Raw genomic sequence first — 14,131 nt, 5'->3', positions numbered from 1 at the left:
AGAAATGACCTTCAGTGTATAAAGGTTGTGTAGATGGAGGTAGCTTCTGACATGATGGTCACTGATTTCCATTAGTGGCCTCGAGTGTGGCATATATGCAGGCATCAGCATCGCTGAACTACACCAAGAAAATACCAGAACTTATATCGAATTGGGAATTATTCAAAGACAGAAATTAAGCTGCCTCCTATCTAATTTGCAGACCAATGGGAATAAAGGCAGACCCTTATTCCCATTTACTTAGCAGTCACGTGTCCAAGGGACATGAGGAGCCAGTGTAGTATTCCCATGTATCTGAATGCATCAGTCTGTACTGCAGATTTTATTAGCTAGCAGTATACTAACCTTACCTTAAGATATTCCTATAAAGATTCCATGTTCTGATGCTGATAAAAATAATGAATTACCAGGGAACAGCAACCAATACAAATGAAAACATATGTTCAAATATAAATCTGTATGTAAATGTTTTTAACAACACTAATCAGGAATGGCAGGCTGGACCTCACATGCATGAGCTGAAGCTGGTATCATGGGTGGCATTTCAATGGAATGAGTCAAGTCCACCCAGGTAATCTAGCATTAGCTTTTTATGTAAATAGGCTGATTATGGACTTTAATCAAATGTAAAATGATTTCACAAAACTAGAAACATGTCCTGGTCAATTAACACAAAACTGACCATGACAAGCCTAGGTACTCAGGAGTCTGAGATCACGGTTCAAAGCCAGAATGGGCAGGAAAGTCCATGGTCTCCAGTAAACTACTCAGAGAAAGTCACAAGTGGAGCTGTGGCATAAGTGCTAGAGCACTGGGCTGTGAGCCTAAAGGAGCTTTAGACAGCACTCCGGCTTGAGTTTAGGACCAGCAAGAAAACCCCAACTATCACAGTGGCAATTAACTTGTGTAAACACAAAACATTACTACTTGACATCATCCTCAAGACAGGCTTTGATTTCAAAAGCTGTTCTATGCAAAATCAACCTCTTTACATCCCCTCTCCCCCCGCAAAGACCTAACTACAAAATTAAGTGCAACTCCTTATGCCAAGTCCACCAAACTTGCTGGTGTGTGCGTAGATTTCTTTTTACATTGGCCTAACTACCTATTATTTTCAATGTGTTCATTGTTGTTACAAATGATTCTTTCCCTTTTAGGTGCTAGGGACTGAATTCAGGACATAGTTCATGCTAACATACTCTACCACTGGGTTGTTCCTATAACTCCAAAGGGACCAGTTTCTAAAAATAAACACATGGCTTATTATGCTAAGATGACATACAAAAGGAAGAGCTGAAGTTGCAATGAACACAGTAAAGCTATCTGGCCTTAAAAGATGATGGGTTATGTAATATGTATGCTATAAATCATACAAATCAATCTTTCCCATTCCAATGAACTTGTAAGAGGTGCTTTTGAAAAACTGCTTTTACTGGGCCTACAAATTAACTACAAGTGGGAAAAAAGCTTGACATACTTATTGCTCCATTTTATGTTTGTCTTCTCTCTGCAGTCACTTTGCAATCAGGACTGTTCCATAAGATGGCTATCTCCATCCCTTCCCCCATTCATTGTCTATAAAACATGAAGCTCATGTCTGTACCATGGTAAGTGAAGATGTACTGAAATGCCATTGTTCCATGGCTGTCATTGGAATTTCCTTTGTCTTCCCATCACCATGTCCCATTTGTTGTATAAGGGTGAGTGGCTGGACCTGTTATATAGGCTCCTGGATTTGGGCCTGAGGTCTGGTGTCAAATCCTTCTGGAGATATTTAACAGAGAAACACATTTAAGTTCTAAGGATTAGGGATATTCTAAGGGTTGGGATTATCTTACTTTTTCTCAGTGGTTCATTAGTATAATGTCCATTTAATAACTTATAAGTAGAGTGATATTCTAGAGAAGATAAAGTAATGGAGGAAAATAAAGAATCCTGTTGCCAAGTTACAGAAGATTAGATGTGCATTGGTTTTGAGCAATTGGAAGAACTGTTTTGAATAAGAAATGTATGTGAAATTTGGACTTCTAACAGGGATGATGACACCAGTTGAGAAACAACAAACAAGCAAAACAATTCATATCATCTATGCCTTATAAATACTACCACAATTTCAACTGTCACTAAAATATTTATTTCATTGCTATCTTACAGAAATAAATAAAAGTAATTATAAGAGTAAGTACAGGTAAGTATCAGGTAAGTATACAGGTAATTACATGTTCTCTCTCTCTCTATATATATTTATTTTACAAAATTGAAGTATACCAAACTTGTTTTCTGGAAAGCATAGCACAAAAAGGAAGAGTAGGAACTAAAAAGAAATGCTGAGGCCATGTCATACCAAATGAGAGCTACGGGCCTTCTGGCCTGGCATGTGACTTATTGGAAGTACGTGAGATTTGGAGTCAGGGGCCTGGGCTCCATTGTTTATTTGCTACATGTCAATACAAGTTTTTCAGACCTTCTGAATCTTAGTTCTTTATCTTAACAGGAATGATAGTAATTACCTGTACCTCACAGGATTGTGGGGAAAATCAAACATGAATGTACAGGAAAGCTCTTTATAGCATGTAAAGAGCTATAAAAATAATTACATTTAATTTCATATAAAACAATGCATACTATCAACTGAAGAATAAGCACCGAACACTGTTTCCTTCAGTCGAATTATATCACCTATAAACCTGGAAGAAAGGTAAGAAAATGCACCTTAGCTAAGCACCAAAGCCTCTTGGGTGGAGGCGGTCCAAGGGCCAAACCAATTACAGTTTTCTGGGCATGTAAGTAGGAGCTAATGAGTCCTGAGGGTTATTTAAAACTCTGAAAGCTCATAGGAAATAAGAACATCTGTACTACATCACACAGGATACACCAGCTACTTCATTGGCAATTTCAAAGTGCATTCATTCTTCACAGAAGAACAAATAATTGGTTTTTAAAAGACCTTTTATAATCCTTTGCCCATAAAACACAACTTTCTCTTGTGCTAAAGATTCAAATACTAGTCCTTAAGCAAGGACTGACTGAAATGAACCAACAACCTATCATAAATATGGGTATTGGTGGTGAAATGTCTAGCTACACAGAATGTGCGACAGTATATAATCCAAGATACTAGTACAATAATGATAAATCAACCTCCTGCCATATGTCTAAGACCAAAAGCATAAAAATTTCAATATTTACAATTATGTCAACCTTAAATCATATAAAACAGTAAAATTGTGAGCAGTTAGATAACTAGGTTACATGTCAATACACTTTAAAATGCTATTTCAAGCTAACTTACTTAATGCATAAGAGAAACGTAAAAAGTTTCAGTGTCTCTATTTTTAGTAGTAGGATGCAGAGAGAATAAACATGACTAACATTTACTTCATGTTAGCAGCTGTATTACTGCAAAGTTACTATGCATGGTGGTGTGGCTTTATGCAAACAAATAGGAGTTAATTACAGTTCACCATTTACTTAAAATATTACTGACATGATATTGTGTGTTATCTGTTAGAGATACTAATGGTCCTTCCACAATGAGATTTATATTTGTTGAGTAAAGAAAGTCATATAAAACTACTTTATTTTTTTCTCTCATTCCAACTCTTTACAAGTGATCTTATCAAAAGAAGAGTATCCAAAGACCCATGCCCTCTTTTCATTCTCTTGCTTCATCAGATAGATGTTCTTTGGAATGAAAATAAATGTTTTACTAGGAGTGTAAGTTAGAAATCATTATAGATCTTTTGAAAATAGTATATAGAGAAGGGCTCAGTAAGCACTAGGCCAGTGTATAACCAAAAAAAGGGACAGTGTTTATGGGATTTTTTATTTAAACCTGTAGCTTTGCTATACAGTTATGACAAGTCAGTATGACATCAATGTCTGCAGCATGATTCACACGGCGTTCACTCAAGCTCTTCAGAGTCTCTGGAAAACAGGTCTGCCAGATCAGCCACAGTCAGCACAGAGGCCTCAGAATGCTTCCCTGATGAGTTAGTGTGACTGCAGGGTTTTCCAAGCGGCCGCATCAGAAAGAAATGTCAAGGATTCAGTGATTATATTAAAAGACAAGATACATATTTACTCTTACTATTTATTGTAATTGGGCCATAAAAAACTCCAGAAGAAAGCAGCTGATTAAGACTATTACTTTTCATCACACCTAGAAGACTTAGGTCTTGTCATAAAATGCCTTTGTCTTAACAATTAAAGAAAAAAAGGAAAAAGAAAAGAGTGCTGGACACCTACTGTGAAGGCTCTAACTTTACAATTTACCTTTTTCCCATCTAAGGCTAAAGGCTAAAGAGAAGTACAACAGCTTTTCTGAAATTTCATTTGTGCAGAGGTCTCCTACAAGTGGCAACAAGAAGACAATGCCTTTATGTTCTGTTTAGGTGGAAAGCGAGGGCAGTTACCACTTTTCCTTTCCATACGCCACCCGGGGAAGGAACTTTCTGTTTTCCACGGCATCCCTGCCAACACTGGAACCCAATCCCTTCTAATAGGCAACAATCACCTCTTCCAGGTGTCTTCCAATCATATACACTTTTAAAGTTAAGACTCTCTGGTCTCTGCTTCTGTTCTGTCTTTGTCTCTGCCATCACAATCATCAGAAAAGTGTTATTATTCAGATATTCCTATCTGCACATGGCTAACAAATGTGAGATAACAGAAGTTCAATTTTACACATCAGGCTTAAGCTTAGGTAAAGCATAATTTATGTGGTATTTAAGTAAAAAAGGAAGGGTCAGAGGGCTAGAATATTCTTACACAATACAACCTATTAATAAAGTTAAACACAGACTGCTCAAAGCATTAATGGGGCAACATGTTACTTCTTATGTTAAAAAAAAAGTATGTGTTTATCCTATTTTTTTTGTCATCTAAGTGAAGAAACTTCAAACGTACTCAAACCCACAGGAGTAGAGCATTACCTACCTCCTCTCTGCCGTTTTCAGCATTGTCTGCATTCGCTCTTCTATTGTGGCTTTAATTAAGAATCTGTGTACAATCGTAGGTCTAGAATGTAAGAGTTTTAAGTTTGAAAACCTCAAATAAGTAGAAACTGAACTCACACATTCACAGATCAGCTGGTGCCCACTTGTGGTGGTGCATGGATGTGTGGAGGGACAGTTTAGCAGTGAATAAAACTACTGATCTCCATGAACTAACCTCAGGAGGGAAGACAGAAATCAGTTTCATGTAGTGAGGAGCCAAAACAGAAGCAATGGGAATGTGATCAATAAGTGAAGGAATAGTAGGACCAGCATCCAAAAGAAAAAAAACAGCATATATGTGCATGCAGTTGGGAAGAGAATGTGCTGGCAAAAGAGGGACAGAGGTGAAAATGAGGCTGGAGAGGCAGGCGAGACAGACACCCCCAGGAACAGGATTTTATTATGGTTATAATGAAAACACTCAGGGGTTAATGTATGACTCACTTGATCTAACACTGCTTCTGAAATCTCTCCAGCTGCTGTGAAGGTAGAGGCCTTCCTATCTATTATTAAAGGTGACCTAGGCCTGCTCCTACCTAAAAACCAACCTCTGCATTTCAGGACTAGGTCCTATATCTTCTTGTCCACACAAGCACTGTCCCAGCACTTCTTTTGCCCATTCTCAAATCATTTCTAATGGATCATTCACTATTTCTCCCATTTAAATGGCTCATCTGTACAGGAACACTTGTTTTCCTACTTGTGTGATTGTGACCAAGGTACCCATGTTATTTAGAGAAGCATAAAGCTCCATTCTTTCTTATAGGCAGTTGCTACTGTTGGTCTTCATGCTGTTACCACTATGGACAGAACCCAGCAATACGATTCCTCATCTTCTTTAACTATCTTGAAGCAGACAGCATGGCTGATCATGCTATGCATGTCCCTTTCCTTGACTTGATCTTTACCAGTCACCTTTGCTGGTTTCTTTCTTTCTCTCAGAGCCTTTTAAACTTTGCTGTGCCCTGGGTATAATTCTTGGCTTTCTTCTCTATATAGACTCATGTCCTAGGTAGTCCCATTCAGATGCCTGACTTAAAAACACCACATTGCTGTTGTGTGCTGCTAGCCCAGACTTCTCTCCTAAACTCATGACTTGTATACAAAAGTGCAGAATAGAAACTTCTCAAACTTGCCTATCAAGTAGACCTTGGCTATTCCTTACAAATTCTCTTTCTCATAGTTTTCTTTGGCTAAAGCTTTTCCTCTTCTAGTCCAGTCCAAAGCCCAGGTGCTATCTTTGATTTTCTCACAGGTAATTTCAGGTATGTCCACAGACACCAGCAGTTCTATCCCTAACAGGTATCTAGAACCTGGCCACTTTAACCAGGTGCCACCACAGCCAGGTCATCCGCTCTCACTACTGCTCTCCTTCTTACACTCTCCTTTGCTCTTTTTCACTCCTGGCACAAACACAACACTCGGAATGTTTCTTTGAAATCTTAGACTCGGTTGAGACATTCCTCTCTCTGCTCAGTCTTCCCTATCTCACAAATGGAAGTATCTTCAGGGTGGCCTCCTGGGACCAATTTAAGTGTCCTTCCCCCAAACCCTTGGGTTCACTTCTTACTTCTCTCCTGATTACTGAAGCAACTGTGGCTATTACTCAACATACCCGGTGAGTTGCAGCCTTCACAGTGAGTGCAGTGTCTGCTTTTCCCAAGGTATCTTCGTGACTAGTTTTTTTTTTTAATCTCTTTTAAGTCTTTGTTCAGATGTGACCTCAATAAGACCTTCTAGCCCAAACACTGCATTCTTTTTCCTCCTCAATGTGTTCTACCTTTCAAGCTCCTAATATCATGTATCTTACTCTATTTATTGCTTATTAGTTAACTAGAATATAACTTTCCTGAGGGCATCTCAAGTGTCTAGATACTGTCTAGTGCCTGGTAAAGGATCTCAGTAAAAATCTATTCAATGAAGTATATAAGGTCTTATGTAGGTAGACTGTTTAAAGTGATGATGGTTAGATGAGGCACTATCCTCTACATCCATGGGGAAAAGATATAGAAGACATAAGATAGGCCCTTCACCGAGGAGAAAACAATTACCCATTGAGGAAAAATGAATAAGATTGTTGGACAGTGCTAAATACTTTTTAGACTTGTAGCTTTAAATGTGATTGAGTCCATTTCAAAAAACACTAGTAGACAGAGAAGTCAGTACTTGAAAGCACACAAGTGAGCAACAGCTACAGGGTCTAAAACACAAATGCATTTTAAGTGAAACTTGGTGGTACTTCAGAACAAGCTTGCATTTATTAGTCAGGCTGCTTTGCTGTATTTTGATAAGGGGGGGTGGCGTTGATGAACTTGTCTCTTTTCTGCTTTAATTCTTTATTTGTTCTGCCTGCTTAGCAGTCCAGATTTCTGAGCCTGACATGGGCATGGAAGAGCTTATTTCTGCTGTTTATTTCTTTATAGTCTATCTGGCAAATCCAAACTCCCTACAGTCCCTAGAAACTTCAAGCTATTATCACCCGTGTTCTTGCATATTGTATGTTCTCTATGGCTACCTATTTCTAGTCCTACTTTGAAATAATTATCCCTTCAAGATTCAACTTATTGAGGGTGGAAGTATGGACTGAAGTTGCTAGGGACTTGAGTTCAAACCCCAGTACTGCCAAAAAGGAAAGTACAGGTTGAGTTGCTATAATGCAAAAAGTTGAAAGGTTCTGAACAAAGACCCAGTGTTCTAAGTAATTTCTACACCTTACTTGGAAGCCCTGAAGAATAATGTATACCACTACCTTCAGGCTGTTTATACTGTGAAACTAAAATAAATGTTATGCTTGTACGGGCTTCATCTCTAAAGTATCTTATTATCATCTATGCATATGTTTTAAAATCTGAAATACTGCTGGTCCCAGATGTTAAATGCTGATTTGTTTCTAAAACCTGAGCAAAGTCACTATTGCCAATGGCACTGCTTACTTGGTCTGTCCAATCCGGTGCACCCTTCCAATGGCCTGAAGCTCATGGGCAGGGTTCAGTATGGGCTCCACCAAGAGAACGTGAGTTGCTTCAATGATAGTTAATCCATTAGAACCTGTATGCAGGGGCAGCAGCAAAATATTGATTTGGGGATCATATTTAAATGCTGACAGGTTCTCCTAAAAAACAAAGACATATTTTGATTTCAGCCAGATCAGTTATAATAGGAACAGCATATTATATTCACTTAAAAGATATCAAAGGTAACAATAAGGTCAGCAGGACATGGAACCATGAAGAAAGCTGGAGGTAAAACTGCCAATTCTAGAAAGTGGAAACTGGAGGCTTATCTTTAATTATTAGGAAAAGTATTACATAAGCTCACTTGATTTTATAATCAGTAATACAATCACAAGATAGATGTATGTAATGCATGAAAATCTACATGAGCTTAGAGGGAGAAAAGAAAAAAAATGCTACATGTAGTGTGCGTGTGTGTGTGTGTGCGTGCGTGCGTGCGTGTGTGTGTGTGTGTGTATCCCCTTGTGTGTATATATCCCCGTGGGTATGTGTCACTGTGCTGAGTTTGGTGTAAAGGAAATTTTAACTACATGTTGTTATAGAACTTAATACCAGGGATAAAAGTCCTTCCTTTAAAAAAAAAAAGGCAATCTCTTTCTATATTAAAGAAAAGGAAGCATCTCTGGTGATAAGATAAAAAAAAAAAGTCCCAAAACATCTGGTTTTCCTACTTTGCTTTAAGATGTTAATTTTATACCTAAAAGAACTCAAACTGTCATACAGGACTCATGACACAAGACAACCAATGCTAAGTAAAGCAGTAGCAGCAGCTGCAGTTTGCAAGCGAATCAACAAAAGACCACACGAGCCAAGTCTTGACATACCTGAAATGTCTTAACCCGGCCAATCTGCGCAAATTCCATGTTGTTGTCTGTGAGAGCTTTTGAGATAATATCTAACACATCCTGCCACTAGAACACACAAATATAATAAAATTGTCTTTATTTAACACAGCTTCTGTTCAAAGAGTACTTGAGATGATACTAATCACAGTAATTTTTATACCTAAGTTAAATAATGAAAACAAAAATAAAAGCTTTATGTGCAGAACTGTCAATATCATTTAGCTCTATGGAAATAGTATTTTTTCTTTTTACATCAAATTATGGCTGAAAGAGCAAAAACTGATTTAAGAGAAATACTAGAAAACAAAGTGATTTAAGAGAAATATTAGAAAACAAAGAGTGAACTGTTTAATGGACGTGGTTCTCATCTTTCTACACTTAAAACTACAGTTTTATTCAATATTTTATTCTGTAGATTTTCTCTTAAACAATTAAATTTATTTGTAAAGAGACTTTTAAGGTTATTGATTCCAGCTTTTTAAAATAATGAAGATAAGAAAATGCCTACGTGAAATATAAAATCAGGAAATAAAATTATAGGGGTTAATTTGTCAAGTATCATTACATTTTTCTAGAAATAATTCTACCTCAAAGATATGGAAAATAAACCTAACAGTAATACTAAACCTTAACTACTATGGTAAGTAGTATAAACTGGCTTTCAGCTATGAACTAGTTAGACAGAAAACCAGTCTGAGTTAGTAGTGGGGGAGAAACATTGCTCATACCGTTGAGAAAACGAGTGCTTTGGCTCCTGGGTCTCGGAGCTTTATTTTCATCAGAGTTCGGATCACTGCTTCTACTTTGGTAGAATGGCTGCCCTTTGAACACACAGAGAAAAATACTTCAATATCAAGTAAAAACCAGTTAGAAATGGAAAGAAAACCATAGTATAAATTGCTTTTTATCATCAAAACTAATCTATATTAAAACCAAGTAGCAGGTACATATATTATTACTCTTTTTTACTTTGTTTGCTGTGAATTTTCTTTAGCCCCTGATTTTAGATACGATGGAATAGAAAGCACACCAAAGAGCCACATGGCATAACATATTAAAGTATGTTTTAGTTAAGTTGTTTAGTTAATTTGTTATATTAGAGAAGCAGAATGTCTACTCAAAAACCTCCACTTAGGGCTGGGAAGGTAGCTCAGTGGTAGAGTGCTTGCCTTGCATGCATGAGGCCTTGGGTTCAATTCCCCAGCACCATATAAGCAAAAAAAGAAAAAAAGCCGGAAGTGGTCCTATGGCTCAAGTGGTAGAGCGCTAGCCTTGAGCTGAAGAGCTGAGGGACAGTGCCCAGGCCCAGAGTTCAGGCCCCATGACCAGACTCCCCCCACCAAAAAAACAAAAACAAAACTTCCACTTACTCTTACTTACATCAGATATTATAAAATTAGAAATGCTGAGGATACAATGAACCAAAACTTGGAACACTGTGCAAACAGTGAAGGATACAACCAAGGAAAAACATCTGCTTGCAATGGCATGACCAAGAATAACAACAGGTTCACACAATGCTAACCACTTCAAAGAATGGTGTTTGTATTCATCTCTCATAAACATTCTGCTACAAGATTATGAACACAAGAAAGTATTTGAAAAATAGAGAAGATGATAAAGACTCATTAGCACCAAGGGCTAACAAAAGATATTTCTTAAAACATTTGGTTCAGAAGTTATCTAGTAGGTAATTCAAGGTCAGAAAAGCTATGTAGTTTCTTATTTTCTCTCATAGGTACAACTGATTTCATCACAGAGTTAAGTCTGAAAGGAACAATTGATCTGCAGATGCAGGTTTTTGTTGCAAAATTCTAAGAACCTAAACTCTGAGTTAGCAAATTGTTGAATGCGCTTAAAGGACAGAAAACCTCTACTGCCTCATATATTTAGCATACTAAAAAAATTTTAGTGATAATGCAATTAAGTATCTGATATATATTTGATAATTCTCTCCCTTTCACAATAAAACTATTTTACTAATGCAATGGTAGAATAGGGCGATGTATTTTATTCCCTGAAGTAGTTTTATTGGGGGTGTATGGTGTAGAAAGATGCACTGGCTTCACCTTATTTCTGTCACATCCAATCCTGTCTGCTGAGATCCTTTGTCTAGCCAAGAAAGCAAAAGGGGAGGACAGATTGGAGATCTCCTTCCAGCAGTATCAAAGGGCTACTTGCCTTTTATAGAAACAAAAGTAGTACTAAATGACTAGAAAGGTATCATGGTTTTATATTTTCTTTGGTGACTTCTCAATAATAGTGAATACTGGGACACAATTTGCAAGAAGGTATGCCAATCCATGAAATGGAACCAAGAGTGGTTGCACGTTGTATTCCTTTGTCTCCAGTTTAGTTATGTCACCTTGTGATTTATATATATAAATAAAACATACATATATAAAGAAAAAGTTCCAACTGACTGGAGTGTTTGAAATACTGTTTTGTGAAAGGTCAGGCTTAAATGGTAGAACTGGGATTACATTCCCTTCTCTAGGACTTCAATCATTCTACTTAGTTATCTATGGTAAATGGTATTTCTACTTTTATACTGCATATACTCTACCTCTTTTTTCTGGATATGGAAGATATGTCTACAATTAGATAACAAATTTGTTTGGATCCAAAGGTTTTTGGATGTTTAATGGAAACACTACTGAATCATTTGCCATTCATCATCCACTCAAATGTGTACTAAGTATCGATTATGGTAAACATTGCTTTATTTGTTCAGGAAACAGAAATGAGTATAGACCTGTCTCATGAGTAATATCTCCAGATTTAGATAGGAGTTTAAACTTCATAAATGGTTAAGTTTTTCATACCAATAATTTCATAAAGCAAGTCTCTACTGTGTGTTCAATTTATTGTACATCATGGTTACTTTTAGTAAAAGGCCTATTAATAGTTACGAAATATAAATGCTAATGTGGCTAGTGAACAGAAACTATTTTTTTCAATGATAACTTAGATGAAGTCATGATGTATTTAAAGAGCATACACTGCATTCTAAATTTACCAGTTAATGTTTATGTACATCTCATATACAAAATTTAATTTATATTTTATATGTTTAGATATAATCACTTATAGATCTACTAAATTATTTTATGCCTACTTTAATCAAAGTTTTATGTTTTTCTGAAAGTATTCATATTTCACTAAATGTTTCACCCATTTCCCAAACAAGTCTTATCCCTCTTCTAATTTTTCCCATTGTTTCCTCTCACATTTGTGTGAGGATATCTTATGCAGACATCTCTACCGTCAGTAGGCTTGTTTGTTGAAAATAGGTTCTTGGATCATACCTTACATACAATGATAAATTCATGGGAATGTGCCTGAAAAGCAAGCCAATTGCTTATGAGACACTCAAAGCCTTCTTGTGGTGCTTTGGTGGTGAGGAGGAAAAGGGCTGTTTTGATAGCTGTAGCTATGTAGAGCGTTTGTCCTGGACAGAAAGTTCTTAGACATAAGAATCTTGTCCACTGTTGCACCAGCCTCTCTACTGTCAAAAACGCTCTTGATAAAATCTGGTGAGACACAAGACAGAGGGAACATGCCACGTGGGGCCTATGTTCTGCCAGGAGACCTAGTTCATCCAAAATGCTTGGCAGTTGTCAGGACTTGCAAGGGGAATTTTGTTTACTCTATGAAATGCTCAGTAAGTTCCAAAGTTCATTTAGAAACACTGTCACACCATTAGGGGAAGATCTGATCTTTAAGTGGATTTACCAAAGGGATATTTTTTAAATTTCTACAATCAATCAGTAGGATTCCTTACATCATGAAATTTCAATCTAACTTCCACAACACCAAAGAATACTTAATAGCATATTCTTCAAATAGCTTTTATTTGACTCCAGTTATATGATTAGGCATTATGTATGATATGTTATCTGCAATATATAAGAATCTTTTGTTGTTATTGTTGTTGTCCTGGGACTTGAACTCTGGGCCTGGGCAATGCCTCTGAGCTTTTGTGCTGTAAGCTAGCACTCTACCACTAGAGCCACAGCTCTTCATCTGGCTTTTTATGGTTAACTGGAGATAAGAACCTCATGGCTTTCCTTCCCAGGGGGGCTTTAAACCATGATCTTTAGATCTCAGCCTCCTAAGTAGCTAGGATTACAGGCATGAGCCACCAGCACCTGGCCAATGAATAGAATTTTGACAGAAATACAACATGAACATTTCAAATAAAAACAAAAAATTACTTCTCAATATAATCTACTAAGTGTCAAGGATTTGACAATCAGCAACAATGTGAAAAGGTTAAGAATTGTGGAAAACAGTATCTCTAAAATTTGGAAGTAACACCTCAGTCATTTATGTAGATTCATCTTTATTTCCTATATGATCACTTCTTTCTCCATGCTAACATAGGTGACAGAACCATGTAATGGAGAAGTTCCATTCATAAAAGTGAGCTGAAGTGGGCTGGGAAAGTGGCTCAGTGGTAGAGCGTTTGCCTTGCATGCCTGAGGCCCTGGGTTTGATTCCTCAGCACCACATAAGCAGAAAAAAAAAAGCCAGAAGTGGTGCTGTGGCTCAAGTGGTAGAGTGCTAGCCTTGAGCTGAAGAGCTGAGGGACAGCGCCCAGGCCCAGAGTTCAGGCCCCATGACCAGACCCCCCCCCCCAAAAAAACCAAAAACCAAAAAGTGAACTGAAGTCTGAAATGAGAAGATGCTTTAAGAAGAAAGTAACAGACAGTGGGCAGAAATGTGACAGAAGTCAGAAGAGGTAACAGGTAGTAAGAGGCAGAAGTAGCAAACAATGTGAGAGGAAGCATGAGAAAATTCAGAGGAAGAGTGATAATGCTTGTTTGGGAAATGGGTGAAACATTCTGTCAAATGTATAACAAATAGGAAATGTAATTACAAATCCATCTGTAGCAAAAAGAAATTTGTAACTTCAGCAAAGTCTATAATCTTAAAATTTTTAAAATAAGATGCTTCAAGTCACTTATGTGTTTATCAACAGCCATGACAGGCAAGAAGGAGAGCAAAATAAAAAATGTCTCAACACTGACATCCCTGTCCCAACAGGGCAGTGCTTGTAACTGTCCTGTGTGTCTAGGAAAACTGCCATAAAATGAGCAGGTGTTTGGGTGTCACGGGCTCAATGACTCAGTTTCACAGAGACTGTGCTGTTTACTAGGAGCTAGCTAGCATAATCCCTTCCTCAACCTCACTGCCTGAAGTCTGACACGGCAGTTCTGCCTCACTGCTGGTTCCTTGTACTGTGAAGAGTGCTTTCACCATTTAAGACTGA

At 37.4% G+C, this 14,131-nt stretch overlaps 1 protein-coding gene across 2 annotated transcripts in view; it reads right to left on the bottom strand.

Moving 5' to 3' along the window:
• Window positions 1-3,807: 3,807 nt before the first annotated feature.
• Shprh (SNF2 histone linker PHD RING helicase) overlaps window positions 3,808-14,131 on the bottom strand; it is a 55,109-nt gene continuing 44,785 nt past the window's right edge. Inside the window, exons 26-30 of one of the 2 annotated variants that reach the window (XM_070010688.1) lie at window positions 9,585-9,677; window positions 8,836-8,922; window positions 7,931-8,109; window positions 4,939-5,019; window positions 3,808-4,002 (exon numbers count right to left, since the gene is read on the bottom strand). In XM_070010688.1, coding sequence (XP_069866789.1) covers window positions 3,906-4,002; window positions 4,939-5,019; window positions 7,931-8,109; window positions 8,836-8,922; window positions 9,585-9,677 — 537 coding nt within the window. In that variant the 3' untranslated portion in view covers window positions 3,808-3,905. The other variant, XM_070010689.1, reaches the window with a different exon arrangement.

The sequence above is a fragment of the Dipodomys merriami genome, unplaced genomic scaffold (assembly GCF_024711535.1).
Source record: "Dipodomys merriami isolate MVZ:Mamm:240054 unplaced genomic scaffold, mDipMer1.0.p SCAF_8, whole genome shotgun sequence".
Classification (NCBI taxonomy): domain Eukaryota; kingdom Metazoa; phylum Chordata; class Mammalia; order Rodentia; family Heteromyidae; genus Dipodomys; species Dipodomys merriami.
The sequence above is the reverse complement of the archived record's forward strand: the minus strand, read 5'-3'. Positions and strand labels throughout refer to the sequence as shown.